Source organism: Pleurodeles waltl, chromosome 3_1, assembly GCF_031143425.1.
Source record: "Pleurodeles waltl isolate 20211129_DDA chromosome 3_1, aPleWal1.hap1.20221129, whole genome shotgun sequence".
Lineage (NCBI taxonomy): Eukaryota > Metazoa > Chordata > Amphibia > Caudata > Salamandridae > Pleurodeles > Pleurodeles waltl.
Window position 1 is genome coordinate 28,225,622 of NC_090440.1, and position 14,810 is coordinate 28,240,431.

General features: G+C 45.5%; 1 protein-coding gene and 1 long non-coding RNA gene across 2 annotated transcripts in view; one reads left to right on the forward strand and one right to left on the reverse strand.

Moving 5' to 3' along the window:
- Positions 1-14,810, forward strand: part of LOC138283716 (uncharacterized) — a 270,018-nt gene that overhangs the window by 192,522 nt on the left and 62,686 nt on the right. The gene's annotated exons all lie outside the window — the stretch shown is intronic.
- LOC138283715 (embryonic protein UVS.2-like) overlaps positions 1-14,810 on the reverse strand; it is a 630,013-nt gene that overhangs the window by 119,479 nt on the left and 495,724 nt on the right. Inside the window, exon 10 of the mRNA XM_069221759.1 lies at positions 13,492-13,717. Coding sequence (XP_069077860.1) covers positions 13,492-13,717 — 226 coding nt within the window. The remainder of the gene's footprint in view (positions 1-13,491; positions 13,718-14,810) is intronic.

The window sequence follows — 14,810 nt, forward strand, 5'->3', positions numbered from 1 at the left end:
TTCGCCTCCTGCATTCTGTTGGTCACGCATGCTCGCTGGCACATGAGGGCTCTTCAGTGGTGCCTCCGAAGGCAGTGGTCTCAACACAAGGGAGATTTAGAAGGTACTGTCAAGATCTCCAGAGATGCTGCTGTGGAATTGAAGTGGTGGATTGCGGGCAACAATCTTTCTCAGGGAAAGCCGTTCGCGCAGTCGCCACCAGTGGCCACGGTCATAACGGATGCTTCCACCCTAGGATGGGGAGCTCATCTGGGGGATCTGGAGATCAAAGGGCTTTGGTCTCCAGAGGAACAGGTGTTTCATATCAATCTGTTGGAGTTACGGGCTGTACGTCTGGCTCTCAAGGCCTTCCTCCCATCCCTTCGTGGCCCGTAGTACAGGTCCTGACGGACAATACTACCACGATGTGGTACATAAACAAACAGGGAGGAGTAGGGTCGTACCTTCTCTGCAGAGAAGCTCTTCGGCTATGGTCCTGGGCAAAGGACCATCAGATTTGCTTGGTGGCAAATCATCTGGCCGGGGTCTTGAATGTACGTGCGGATAGTCTCAGTCGCCAATTCTCGGCAGACCACGAGTGGCGTCTCCATCCAGATCAAGTCTGTTTAATCTTCCAGATGTGGGGGTTTCCTCGGATAGATCTATTTGCCACTCGGGAGAACGCGCATTGCCCGTTATTCTGCAGGCTCCAGTATCCGATGCAGGGAGCGTTGGGGGACGCGTTTCAGATAACCTGGTGCGACCAGTTGCTTTACGCGTTTCCCCCCATACCCTTGATTCCTCGAGTGTTGAGGAAAATTCGCCAAGACCGGGCCCAAGTCATCTTAATAGCTCCGGATTGGCCAAGGAGGGTATGGTACTCCGACCTTCTCCAACTCTCACTGTGCCCTCCGCTCTGTCTCCCTCTCAGGGCAGACCTCCTCTCGCAGTCGCAGGGGCAGGTTTTACACCCCAACCTCCAGAGTCTGCACCTACATGCTTGGAGATTGAACGGGGCAACCTGAGTTCCTTCTCTCTCCCGCCTGATGTAGTGGATGTTATCTTAGCGGCCAGGCGACACTCCACTAAATCTATCTACGCTAATAGGTGGTCTAAATTTGTTATGTGGTGTGGAGAGAGACAGATTGATCCCTTACATGCTCATCTGTCACATGTTTTGTCTTTTGCACTGTCTCTAGCGCAGAAAGGTTGTGCAGTGGCTACCATTAAGGGTTATTTGTCGGCCTTGTCAGCCTTCATTTGTCTTCCAGACCAACCATCGTTATTTAAATCCCCTATTGTTCTCAGATTCTTGAAAGGTCTTCTGAATCAATATCCTCCAAAACCATTCGTTATGCCTCAATGGGATTTGTCCTTGGTCCTGACTTTCCTTATGGGGTCCCCTTTTGAGCCTATGCATTCTTGCCCCTTAAGGTATTTGGTTATTAAAACAGTATTCCTGGTAGCTATAACATCTGCAAGGAGAGTGAGTGAGTTGCAGGCCTTATCGGTTAAACCCCCTTATATAACGTTTTATGGGGATAAGGTGGTGTTGAGGACCAAGGCTGCTTTCCTTCCGAAGGTTGTTTCACCCTTCCATTTGGCTCAGACAATCACTTTGTCCACGTTTTATCCTCCGCCTCATCCTTCAAAGGAGGAAGAAAGACTACATCGCCTGGACCCAAAAAGGGCGTTGAGCTTCTATATCGACAGAATGAAGGATATCAGGCTGGAGGATCAGCTGTTTGTCGGATACGTGGGCAAGAGGAGAGGAAAGGCAGTCCACAAGAGAACACTCTCCAGGTGGGTTGTTCTTTGCATTAAAATCTGTTACTCTTTGGCAAAGAAGGATCCGCCTGAGGGCATTAGAGCTCACTCCACCAGAGCTAAGTCGGCCTCTTCGGCCTTGGCTAGGGGTGTTCCTGTGGTCGACATCTGCAAGGCCGCAACTTGGTCGTCCCTTCACACTTTTGTGAAACATTACTGTTTGGACTCTGAGGTCAGAAGGGACGGTCATTTTGCACGGTCAGTGCTGCAGGATTTCTTGGTTTGACCATTTAGGCACCCACCGCCGGGCGTGGTACTGCTTTGGGACTCTATTCATTAGGTGAGGAATCCACAGGTAGTTGTATCCATCAGAAGAACGAGTTACTTACCTTCGGTAACGACTTTTCTGGTGGATACATTAGCTACCTGTGGATTCCTCACGGTCCCACCCGCCTCCCCGTTGCCTTTTTTGGTCTCTCCAAGCAATCCTTGAGTGTGCTCCTTTTGGTCTTCAAAGTTGCAATACATTTTGCATATATGATATTTGTATATATGTGTATATTTATATATAAATCTTTATATATTGTGTATATACATGATTCGTATGTATAAATATATTTATTTGTAAAAAAAAAAAAAAAAAAGGTTATATTAAATCTACAGCTATTTTATTGCAATGTTGTGTGATTTACAATATTAAGAGATGTTGCTTTGCTCTTTCATTACATTGGGTTATTATTATTCTCATGCACGTAAAAAATGTTGGTACTGTCATCGGCACGTCGGCGAGGACGTCTTATTGCCTGTATGACGTCAGACGGCGTCGCGTGGGCTAGAGTGACGTCCTCGTCGACGTGCAGAGACTAGTAAGAAGATTTCCGTCGAATGCTGGCGCCATGGGAGTATTCATTAGGTGAGGAATCCACAGGTAGCTAATGTACCACCAGAAAAGTCGTTACCGAAGGTAAGTAACTCGTTCTTCTCCAGCATTGGATCTTTCATAGATTCACATGCTTAAATCATCCCCGTCGTCGAGGTGGGAGCCTCACAGTAAACTTAAATACATAAAGCAGTAAGTCAGCAAAAGTAAAACCAGTAGGCCCCAGTAGGCCTCATAGGGTATTTTACAGTCTATCCACTTTGTTTTGTGAAAAAGACCCAAACTTCAGTATCAACCAATCAGGATTCAGCCCCTCCCAAACACTCCCAACAGAGGCTGAATTCCCTCAGATTTTCTACTGCACGTCGTGTGAAGGGAGTCTCCCTGAGCTCTGCTCAGTTTTTTCCTTATTTCTGACTGAAGATTGTTTTTCTCTCAGGAAACTAGCTCCACAGCTTTACCATGTCTGAAAAGACAAAGAAGGGTCTGTTCAGAGACTGTGACAATTGTGGGAAGAAGAGACTGCATGTTGATGACCCCCACAAGAAGTGTATCTACTGCCTCCATCCAGACCACAAGGTGAGAGACTGCAAAATCTGTCGCACCTTTAGTCAAAAAACCCTCAAGGACCGTGAGGGTAGACTTCTCTTATGGCTGCAAAAACAGAAAGCCATAGAACATCCTTCCTCAGATGACAGTGAAACATCATCACAAGCTTCTCGCCCTCAGAAAAGAACAGGTGAGAGAAGTAGAGGGTCCGATGAACCACCAAGGAAGGTCCCCAAAAAGACAAAACAAGTCTCTACTGAGGCAAAAAAGGATGTTTCCCACTCAGAGACATTGAAGCATTTGCCAAAAAAGATTCATTCAGAGCCTACTACGCCTTTGCATCAAAAAAGCACTTAAAAAAAGACATCCCTGTCTCTGTCACCTCAAAAAGAGCCAGAAAAAGTCTCTTTAGCGGAAAAACAACCGTCGACGACCACCCCGTCGACGTTCACAACACCGGTCTCGCCGATGATTATGACGTCGTCGCCGTTATCGTCGACGCCGATAATTACGGCAACATTTTTTAAGAAAGCTTCGTCGGCAACCACATTGTCGACAGCGGAGGCCTCCTGGGTTCACCAATAGACCAGGGCACTCCCATCTATGAAAAAGGGCCCGTCGAGGAAGGCCCCGTCGACGAAGGACCCGTCGACGAAGACACCGTCAATGACGGAACCGTTGACGAGAGAGTCATCGACGAGAGAACCATCGACGAGACACCCGTCGACAAGGGAACCGTCGTCGATCATATCGTCCACAGCACTGACAGTGTATAAAGCATCCACCTACCTGGATACTTCGCCGCACCATTCCTCATATCATCAGGACGACTCCACCAGGTTCTTACCCCTTTCACTTATTAACATGGGGGACAAGGCGTCTAAAATTCTGCCAATGCATACCTCACCAAGTAAAGTGTTGCCATACCCACCACAGCATCTTTTAGATGATGATGACGATGATGCATACTCTCAAAACGACGGAATGTTTGGGGCAGCTAGTAGCCCGTCCCAACTCAATGTCAAATGCCAAGAGTTTGATGAGGAAGAGGATCAGAATTACCAGCCTAGTTATGCCTCAACATCCTATCCACAGGCAGAACAACCATCGCCCCTCGCTATACCTAGAAGGTTTCCACCATCAACTCAGTCCACACCACCTAGACCTGAGAGCTACCAGACACCTCGTCAAACTCAGGCTACTAATCTTTTGGAAACACCACAGGCTAGCATACCGGTAACTAGCCAAACTCAGGAAGCCCACCCCTCGTCAGACGACGAAAGGGAAGAGGGTGAGCTAAGAGATTCGGCGGCTAGTGAATGGGATGATTATCTCGTCCCCACACCATCTCCATCGCCAGGAGGCCCGGTAGATTCTCCTCCAGAGGACATAGGAGGTTTCCATAATTTAATAGAGAGAGCGGCAAAACGTTTTGGCCTGGCAATTGTTTCTCATGAAACCGAATGTTTTTTGTACGACTTCAAAGAGCCATCTAAGAGATCGGTAAGAGCTATACCCATTGTAGATTTCTTATGGCAGGAGGGTTTGAAGGCAATGAAAAATCCGGCAACAGTGCCTTCATAAATCCCAAGACTGGAGAAAAAGTACAAGGCCCCAGATGATTCTCCGGCCTGTCTAGTCTCACAGCCAAAACCTGATTCTGTTATATCACAGGCGGCTCAGCGACGTTCCAAAAACCCCTCCGCACCTATAGCGTCTCCCCCAGACAAGGAAGGGAGGAGATTAGACAATATCGGCAAGAAATTCTCCTCTGTTGCAGCGGTCACAGTTAAGGCGGCCAACTCCCTCGCCATCCTGGGAAGGTACGATCGCCAGATGTGGGCAGACATGTCTGCCTTTTTAGATCTACTGCCAGAAGACGTCAAGGTGGAAGCAAAAAAGATCTTGCAGGAGGGAGAAAGGGTCTCCGCGGAGATTATAGACAGCGCAATAGACATTTCTCTCACCGGCTTCAGACAATTAGCTGGCGCAGCAGTCCTGCGCAGGCAAGGATGGCTTAAGGCTACTTCATTCAGACCGGAAGTCCAGAGTCGTGTTCTCGACATGCCTTTCGATGGAGAAAGTTTGTTTGGTAAACATGTCGATGACATGTTGCAGGCTATCAAAACGGATACCGATACGGCAAAATCCCTAGGTACCCTGCAATATAAAAAACAACCTTTTCGTGGAGCAAGAGGTAGAGGAAATTACTCCTTTCGAGGTGGATACCAACAATACAGATCCCAATATCAGTCTTCCTCCACAGGATCACGACATCAGTACCACCAGCAACAGCAGCATTATAGACTACCACCAGCCGCAGCTTACAAACATCCAGCTAGAGGAAGAGGAGCTGCCCGAGGAAGAGATACAGGCAGAAAACAATGACCCGCTGGCCATCTCAACGCTTCCCCACCCACCTACATCGAGGGTCGGAGGTCGCATCACTTCCTATTTTCCCCAATGGAAGGCTATAACATTGGACAGATGGGTACTCGATGTAGTGGCCAGAGGTCATACTCTGGAATTCACACAAACACCACCGATTGTTCCTCCCTCGGGCCCACCGCCTCCGAGGATAAACCAACTCCTCAAGGAAGTAAGAGTGATGCTGAGAAAAGGAGCGATAGAACCAGTCCCTTTATCTCAAAAGAACAGAGGATTCTACTCCCGTTTTTTCCTTGTAAAGAAACCCTCAGGAGACTGGCGCCCCATCCTGGACTTAAGAGCACTAAACAAGTTTCTAAAGAAACAGTCGTTCAGGATGGTAACACTGCAAGATGTCCTGCTTCTGTTAAATGCTGGAGATCGGATGGCATCCCTAGACCTCCAGGATGCTTATTTTCATATCCCCATATATCGCAGCCATCGCAAATTCCTAAGGTTCAGAGTGGGAAGTATGCACCTCCAATTCCGGGTTCTCCCATTCGGTCTCAAATCAGCCCCCAGAATCTTCACAAAGATGTTGGCTCCGGTGGCAGCACATCTCCGCCAGTCAGGTATCCAGGTCTTCCCTTACCTGGACGACTGGCTTATAAAAGCACCCTCAAAGTCGCAAGTAACAAGTCATATCTCCTATTGCCTTCAATTGTTACACAGCCTGGGGTTTGTAGTCAACTGCCAGAAATCGCAGCTCCACCCCAAACAGGTATTAGGTTTCTTAGGAGCAATACTAGACACAGTCCACAACAAAGCGTACCCATCTCACGAGAGGAAACAAAAGTTAACCTCCTTGGCAGACAGGCTCTCCAGAAAAAAGTTCGTTTCAGTCTGCATCTACAAATCATTGCTCGGGATGATATCATCACGCATTCCGCTAGTCCCAGATTGCAGACTCCATATGCGACCCCTGCAAGAGCAATTGGACATACAATGGACCCAGATCAACGGTTCCTTCGAAGACAAGATTCGCATAACGCCTCTAATGGAGAACACCAATTTATCAAACGGACTGTCATTCCTTCTTCAAACACCAGGTAAATAGTAACAACGGATGCCTCTCTCGAAGGATGGGGTGCACACTGCCAGGACCTGCAAATCAGCGGTACCTGGAATGCGAAAGAGGGTCAGCTCCACATCAATTACCTAGAACTCAAGGCAATACACTTAGCTCTAAAAGCTTTCTTGCCAAAAATACAAAATTCAACCGTCTTAATCAGGACAGACAACACAACCAGCATGTTTTATCTAAACAAGCAAGGAGGCACGAGATCCCTACAACTCTTGCAACTAGCAGAGCAAATCTGGACATGGGCCATCAAGCACAATATTTCACTCAAAGCGGAGCATGTGCCAGGACAAACCAATGTTCTAGCAGACACCCTGAGCAGGACAGTGATTCCTTATCACGAGTGGGAACTAGACCAAAAAACTCTCAACAGCCTTTTTCTATTGTGGGGCAAACCGAACCTAGACCTATTTGCCACTCTCGAGAACAAGAAATGCCAGTTCTACGCAAGTTGGCTTCCCCAAAAAGATTTGTGGGGGAATGCGTTTTCGATGAGATGGTCCGGAGTTTATGCCTACGCTTTTCCTCCGATCCCGCTCATCCCGAGAGTCATCAACAAATTGAAGTCAGAGGGGTGTCGCCTTCTGCTCATAGCTCCCAGATGGCCAAGGCAAGTCTGGTACACAGAGCTCCTCATGCTCTCCGAACGGCCACATCTACGACTCAGACAGAGTCCGACTCTTTTAACGATGCACCAGGGACAAGTCAGACACCCAGATCCATCGTCTCTTCATTTGTCGGCTTGGCTCCTGAATTCAATGAATACTTGAATCTCAACATTTCCCCCGAGTGTAGAGACATCTTGGCAAAAGCTAGAGCTGACACTACCAACAAAACCTATAAACTTAAATGGAAACGGTTTTGTATATGGTGTGCAGCAGAAGATATACATCCTTTATCCTCTCCTCCAGAACAGGTACTTCCATATCTCCTGCTCCTGGCAAAATCAGGACTTGCATATTCCTCCATTCAAGTACATCTGGCAGCAATCTCCAGATACCGCAGATCACCACACAGAGTCTCATTGTGTTCCACAAGAATTGTCAAGCAATTCATGAAGGGCCTTTTTCGGGTTTTCCCGCCAATTAGAAAACCTCCGCCTTTATGGTCCCTGAATGTTGTGTTGATGCAGCTCATGAAAGCTCCTTTTGAGCCGATCCACAAAGCTGATCTAAAATTAATTTCCTGGAAAACAGCGTTACTACTGCCTCTTACTTCAGCCAAAAGAGTCGGTGACATTCAAGCTTTCACTGTCAAACAGCCTTTCCTCCAATTCACAAACTCAGGTGTGATCCTGCGAACAAATCCTAAGTTCATCCCGAAAGTTCCCTCAACGTTTCACTTGAATGAACCAGTCATCCTAAAAACCTTTTTTCCAAATCCACAAACAGTAGCCGAAAAGACGCTACATTCCCTTGATATTAAAAGATGTTTAAAATTTTATCTACAGAAAACTCAAGCCATCCGCCAGTCTGACCAATTATTTATAGCATTTGGCGGAACAAGAAAGGGACACGCGGTGTCCAAACAGACTATAGCAAGATGGATTGGCCTGGCAATTCAATTCTGCCATTCAAAAGCAGGAAAACCGCTCCACACCAAGGTGAGAGCCCACTCTACAAGATCGGTAGCCACTTCAGCTGCACTCTTTGCAGGTGTACCACTACATACCATCTGTAAAGCAGCAACATGGTCCAGCCAACATACATTTACGAAGCATTACTGCCTCGAGGAAACTAACAACGTCGATACAGCAGTGGGCCAGGCAGTGCTGAGGCATCCATTTCGTTAAGGTGAGCCTCTTACACATCCCACCACCACACTCAAGGTAGATTCAATACTGGTTCTTACTCTAATTCATATATAATTTTATCTCACAGTGTGTCTTACTCTAATGATGTGCTTCAGATTATTTGCTTGTCATATTGTGTTAACATGTCCTAGACCTCAAAATAATGTCAAAACAGATTGTGTCAAAACTTTCTGCCACGCAGCTTTTCTATTGCTCTTCTATTGAGATGTCTGTGAATATGCATATATATATAGATGTATATATATAGATGTATATATATATATATATATATATATATATATATATATATAGATATGTATAGATATGTATATACATATATATAGTTATGTATATGTATGCATATATATAGATATATACGTGGAGGTATAAAGCTGAACTAATGTGACTCACATCACTTATAAAATTACGATAAAATTACAGTCAAGGTAATTCACTAATTAAGAAGACATTACTGCTCGTTATTCTGATTCAAGCATGTGAATCTATGAAAGATCCAATGCTGGAGAAGAAAATTAGTTACTTACCTGTAACTGCAGTTCTCCAGTATTGGTATCTTTCATAGATTCACATGCAACCCACCCTCCTCCCCTCAGAGGCTCCCCTATTATACAGATATTTAACTTCACACTCCTACTAGAAAATCTGAGGGAATTCAGCCTCTGTTGGGAGTGTTTGGGAGAGGCTGAATCCTGATTGGTTGATACTGAAGTTTGGGTCTTTTTCACAAAACAAAGTGGATAGACTGTAAAATACCCTATGAGGCCTACTGGGGCCTACTGGTTTTACTTTTACTGACTTACTGCTTTATGTATTTAAGTTTACCGTGAGGCTCCCACCTCGACGACGGGGATGATTCAAGCATGTGAATCTATGAAAGATACCAATACTGGAGAACTGCAGTTACAGGTAAGTAACTAATTTTCTTTCCATTCATCCGCTACACAGGAAGTACCTGTGGTTTGTGATCAACGGCAAACACTTCCAGCTTAAGGTTCTCCCCTACGTTCAGCACCACGAATCTTCACCAAATGTTTGGCCCCAGTTGCAGCCTACCTAAGAAGAAGGAAGCACCAAGTTTTTCCTCATCTAGAAGAGTTGCTGGTGAAAGCTCCAGATGTCCAGTCACCGCGAAAGTCAGTCAGCGCGACTCTGTGCCTTTTCAAAGACTTGGGCCTTACTCTAAACAAGGAAAAATCATTCCTTCAACCTTCGACTCGGTTTGCCTTCTTAGGGGCTATATTAGACATGCAGCAAGCCAAAGCCTATCCTACGCTGGACAGACAAAACAAGTTAATCTCCCTGGCGAAGCGATTCCAAAGAAAAAAGTGTCTTTCAGTTTGTCAGTACAAGTCCTTACTAGGGATGTTGACGTCGTGCATAAGCCTCATTCCGTACTGTCGGCTGCGCATGCGTCCAATTCAAGAGGAGCTGGACAAACAATGGACGCAGGCACAAGGATCCTTCAAGGACACGGTTGTCATAACACCACTCATAATCCATTCTCTGGATTGGTGAACAATCCCCGAAAACATCTCAAAAGGTCTCAACTTCTTGCCACAGATTCCTCCAATGATTGTAACGACGGACGCATCACTCAGCTGATGGGGTGCATGCCTGCAAGACCTTTGGAAAATGGCCCCCTTCTCACCATCATTGTTGCATCAACCTTCTTGAGCTGAGATCAGTGTATCATGCTTTGCAAGCCTTCCTTCCGAGGATTCGAGGGTCGACAGTGCTTGTCAGAACAGACAATACCACCACAATGCACTATCTCAACAAGCAAGGAGGAACGCGTTCCCACCTGCTATCTCGAGAAGCGCAGACCATTGGAGATGGTGCATTCGGCATTCAATGCACATAAGAAGCGGAGCATGTCCTAGGTCTGCAAAATACCATCGCAGATTCATTGAGCAGGTTGGCAACATCTGATGAGTGGGAACTAGACCAATGGACATTAGATGGAATATTCGACCAGTGGGGAAAACCGAATCTGGATCTGTTCGCATCTTCCCAGAATGCCAAATGCCAATATTACGCAAGTTGGCATCACCAACCGGGATCATGGGGGGATGCATTTTCGATCACATGTTCAGGACGCCTTTCCTCCGAACCCTTTACTTGCAAGGGTGATCAGGAAAATGAAGTCGGAACCCTGACTGAATAATCCTGATAGCTCCAGCGCGGTCGCTTTCCGCAGACCAATTCCGGAGCTGCTTACCATCAACCAGGGACAAGTAAGACACCCGGATCCCAAGTCTCTGAGTTTATCCGCACGCCTCCTGAATTCAACGAATTCGTCCGCTTAGACCTACCGGCTGATTGCAGAGAAGTGCCAGCTCAAGCATGGGCAGCTAGCACCATTAAATCATACCGCCTAAAGTGGAAGCGGTTTTGTTTGTGGTGCGAAGCCCAGAAGGTACACCCTCTCTTCTCTGCCCTGGAGGCAGTATTGCTGTATGTCTTACAGCTGGCACGTTCAGGTCTTGCTCTTTCATCAATTAGAGTCCATCTGGCAGCCATTTCCCGATACAGAAGAATACCAGGTAAACCATCCTTGAGTTCTCTGAGATTAGTAAAGCAATTCTTGAAAGGTTTCTTCAGATCCTTTCCTCCAGTGAAACCTCCACCTCCAGCATGGCAACTTAACATCATCCTTGGCCAGCTCATGAAGGAGCCCTTTGAGCCCATCCACAGGGTAGACATCAAGTACCTCACTTGGAAGGTGGCTCTCCTTCTCGCCCTTACTTCGGCACAAAGAGTTAGTGAAATTCAAGCTTTCACTACTCAGGAACCCTTTTTGCAGTTCAAAAATGATGGAGTCATTCTACGCACCAATCCCAAATTCATTCCTCGGGTGCCTTCAGAATTTCCTATGAATGAGCCAGTGGTGTTAAAATCTTTTTTCCCGAACCCTCAATCTACTGCAGAGAGGACCCTCCATTCACTTGATCTTAAGAGGTGCATAAAATTTTATTTGGACATGACATAAAGTAATTCCAGAAGTCCAATCAGTTGTTTAAAGCTTTCAGTGCCGCTAGGAATGAGCACCCTGTGACGAAGCAAACTATTTCCCGATGGATTAAAGACACAATTGTTTTCTGCCATGAGAAGGCAAGTAGACCGTTGCAGACAAGTGTAAGAGCACATTCTACCTGAGCCATGTCTGCGTCCTGTGCCCTGTTCGCAGGTGTGTCTATTCAGGACATTTGTCGTGCTGCAACATGGAGGTCAGTTCACACCTTCACACAGCACTGCTTCTTGCACACAGAGTCTCTTCTGGATGCAGCTGTTGGGCAAGCAGTCTTCAGAAACCTGTTCCAATGAAGGTGAGCTACATTTTTTCTTCCCTTCATCCGCTTATTGTGTGTTATCTCACATTTTCTTTAAAAGTAATTTCTTTCTGCTCCCCAGGCTGTAGACCGTAAGGAAAGTTTATGTGAATATTGTCATACTGGTTCACATTTAAGAGTGCTATGTTACTATAGACATGTCGAAAATGTGTTATTCACTACTTACTATTCTGATTCAAGCATGTGAATCTATGAGAGTTCCAATACTGGAGTAAGGAATAAGGGCCAGATGTAGCAAAGGGTTTTACCCATTCTGTGTCTATGGGAAAATGTGTTCGTACATATGGCCCTAAGTTACTTATCTGTAACTGTAGTTCTCCAGTATTGGACACTTTAATAGATTCACATGCAACCCACCCACCTCCCCTGAGGAGCCCTACAGGTAAGTAACTTATTCCTTCCTTTTTTACTGCCCCTTTTCATTTTTTCATTCTCTATTTCACTGCTTTACATAGTGCTTGCCAGTTGAACCTCTCTCTTGTTCCTTTGCCAATGCTTCCATTGTTGAACTTACTTTTCCCGCTCTTTAACTTGAAACTCCCGCTTTCTGTCTTGATCTGTGTGTCTCCGATTGCTGAGCTGTCTATTTTCTTCCAACACCCTACCTTAAGATACTTCTTCCTTCTCTCCTCCTTCATGTTTCATTCTCCCTTTAGATTTATTTAATTCTTTCCTCTCACCCACTATATTTTCTTTTCATTTTTTCTTTCTTCATTCTTTCCTTCCTTTCTTCTGTACTTCTTTCCTTCCTTTCTTCCGTACTTTTCTTTCTTTCGTTCTTCATTCTTTCCATCCTTTCGTTCTAAATTCTTTCCTTCCTTTCCTCCGTACATCTTCCCTTTCTTCAGTTTTTCCTTCCTTTTGTTCTTCATTCTTCCCCTCCTTTCATTCTTTATTCTTTCCTTACTTTCTTCTGTACTTCTCCCCTTTCTTTCTTCCTTTGGTTTTTCCTTCCTTTCTAACTTCACTTTTCTTTCTTTCTTCATTCTTTCCATGTTTCCTTTGCTTCTTCTTTTCTTTCTCCCTGCCTTCATTCACCCCTCCCGTGTTCTTTCCATCTTCATTCTTTCCATGTTTCTTTTCTTTCTTCCTACCTTCATTCACCCTTCCTGTGTTCTCCTTTCTTTCTCCGTTCCTTCATTCACCCTTCCTGTGCTCTTTCTTTCTTTCTCTTTTTTTTCTTTCTTTCTTTCTCTTTCTTTCTTTCTTTCTTTCTTTCTTTCTTTCTTTCTTTCTCTTTTTTTTCTTTCTTTCTCTTTCTTTCTTTCTTTCTTTCTTTCTTTCTTTCTTTCTTTCTTTCTTTCTTTCTTTCTTTCTTTCTTTCTTTCTTTCTTTCTTTCTCCTGTCTTATTACTCACTCTTATCCCCTGCTATCTGTATCACTCTCCTCTTTCCATGTCCCTTGATCCTGCAATCTTCCCTCGTATAATATATCTCTTATTTCCATGGGAATATTTTGACCTGTTACAAAACGTTATCGTCACTTTGGATGTAATATGCACTTTAGCAGCTCAAAGCTGTAATCACATACACCTGAATGTCGGCAAGTTATCTCTCAAAAGCAGAGGAAAAACACTTAATTGACTAGATTATCGTGGTCCAGATACCTGTAGTACTTATGAAAATGCATTTCAGTGATTGGTACCTGGGCTGTAGGATGCGCTGAAGGTGTTCTCCGATGCTGGCCCCGCACTGAAATACTCCAAAAGCATCAGATTTCCAGAAGCCACCAGCAGAGGGAGCTTCTGAACTCCGCATGTTTTCTCCAGCAAAACAGGGGACGTCTTGCTGGCTCCATTGTACACTTTAATATACCCCGAGCTGCAGCTTGGTGAGGTCTGGAGATTAAAGACATCGAACCTCAGGAAAACCTAGAAATCAGAGCAGGAGATGGGGCCATCCTTAACATAATATCTTTGATTATTACGATTATTCCACAGAAGCATTCGTCGAGTAGAGCACGGGTGTCGGTAAACGTCATACTTATGTCGGGGATCCCTCCTTGCAGTGCCAATGGTGTGTACCTGCTTCTGTGCATTCGGTGACAGTTAAAACGTGGCCGCTGCAAGGTGGGATAACCGCTGCACCGTCCAAGCAATTGTAGGGCATTTTGATGGAGTGTGTGGAAATGATCTACCTGCTCTATTCTCAGATTGACTATGTGATCGGCGAGGTGGATGGTAGTGTCTCTGAGCCAGATTGTTCCGAGAGAAACAGTCCGTAGGAGATACGTTTCTCAAGGGGTGTGCAGGGCACTGACGTCTTTCTGGAACCTGTTGCTGTGTCCCCAGACGAATGGTCTGCTTAGAGTTGTCTATCCAAGGTGAAAAGTACAGCCCACTAACCAATTTCAGCGATGGAGCAGTGCTAGACCCATTTCCGATACAGTGTCTACAAGTGGGTAGACAATCACTTATGGCTGCTAACAATGTGGGTGGTATTGGCACTGGCCATTCCCTCGATTAAACCCAGGATGTGTGCTCCCCCCATTCTGACAGTTTGCTAAGTGACATGGGGATAGGATTATAGTTAAGGAATCCTTGCAGCTCAAGCAAATTAACTTTTAGCAAGAGCCACTCGAGAACCACAGGCTCTGAAAAGCTCACTAATCATAATAGTGACCTCTACTTTGCTCTACACCAAGAATGCCTCCCTGTTTAGCAAAGGCACAGCCACAAGGAGTTGGTAGTCTGAGGAGAGTGCAATGCATAATAATGTGGGGATTCCGGGTATTATCCTAAACCTAGTAGTCTATGCTAATGTGAGGCTGGAGAGCCAGACAGTGCTGTCTGATTGTAGTTCTCATGTGAATGGTCTATGTTTTATGACACATAACGAGCGTCTAGAATGGTTGAGTGGATCTTATAACCAAGAATGTCACCCCCTTTCTCCCATGTGACAAAGCTGTCTGCACTTGCACACCTGTACATTCCCAATAAAGGACCTTGGTACACTGAGTCTGTG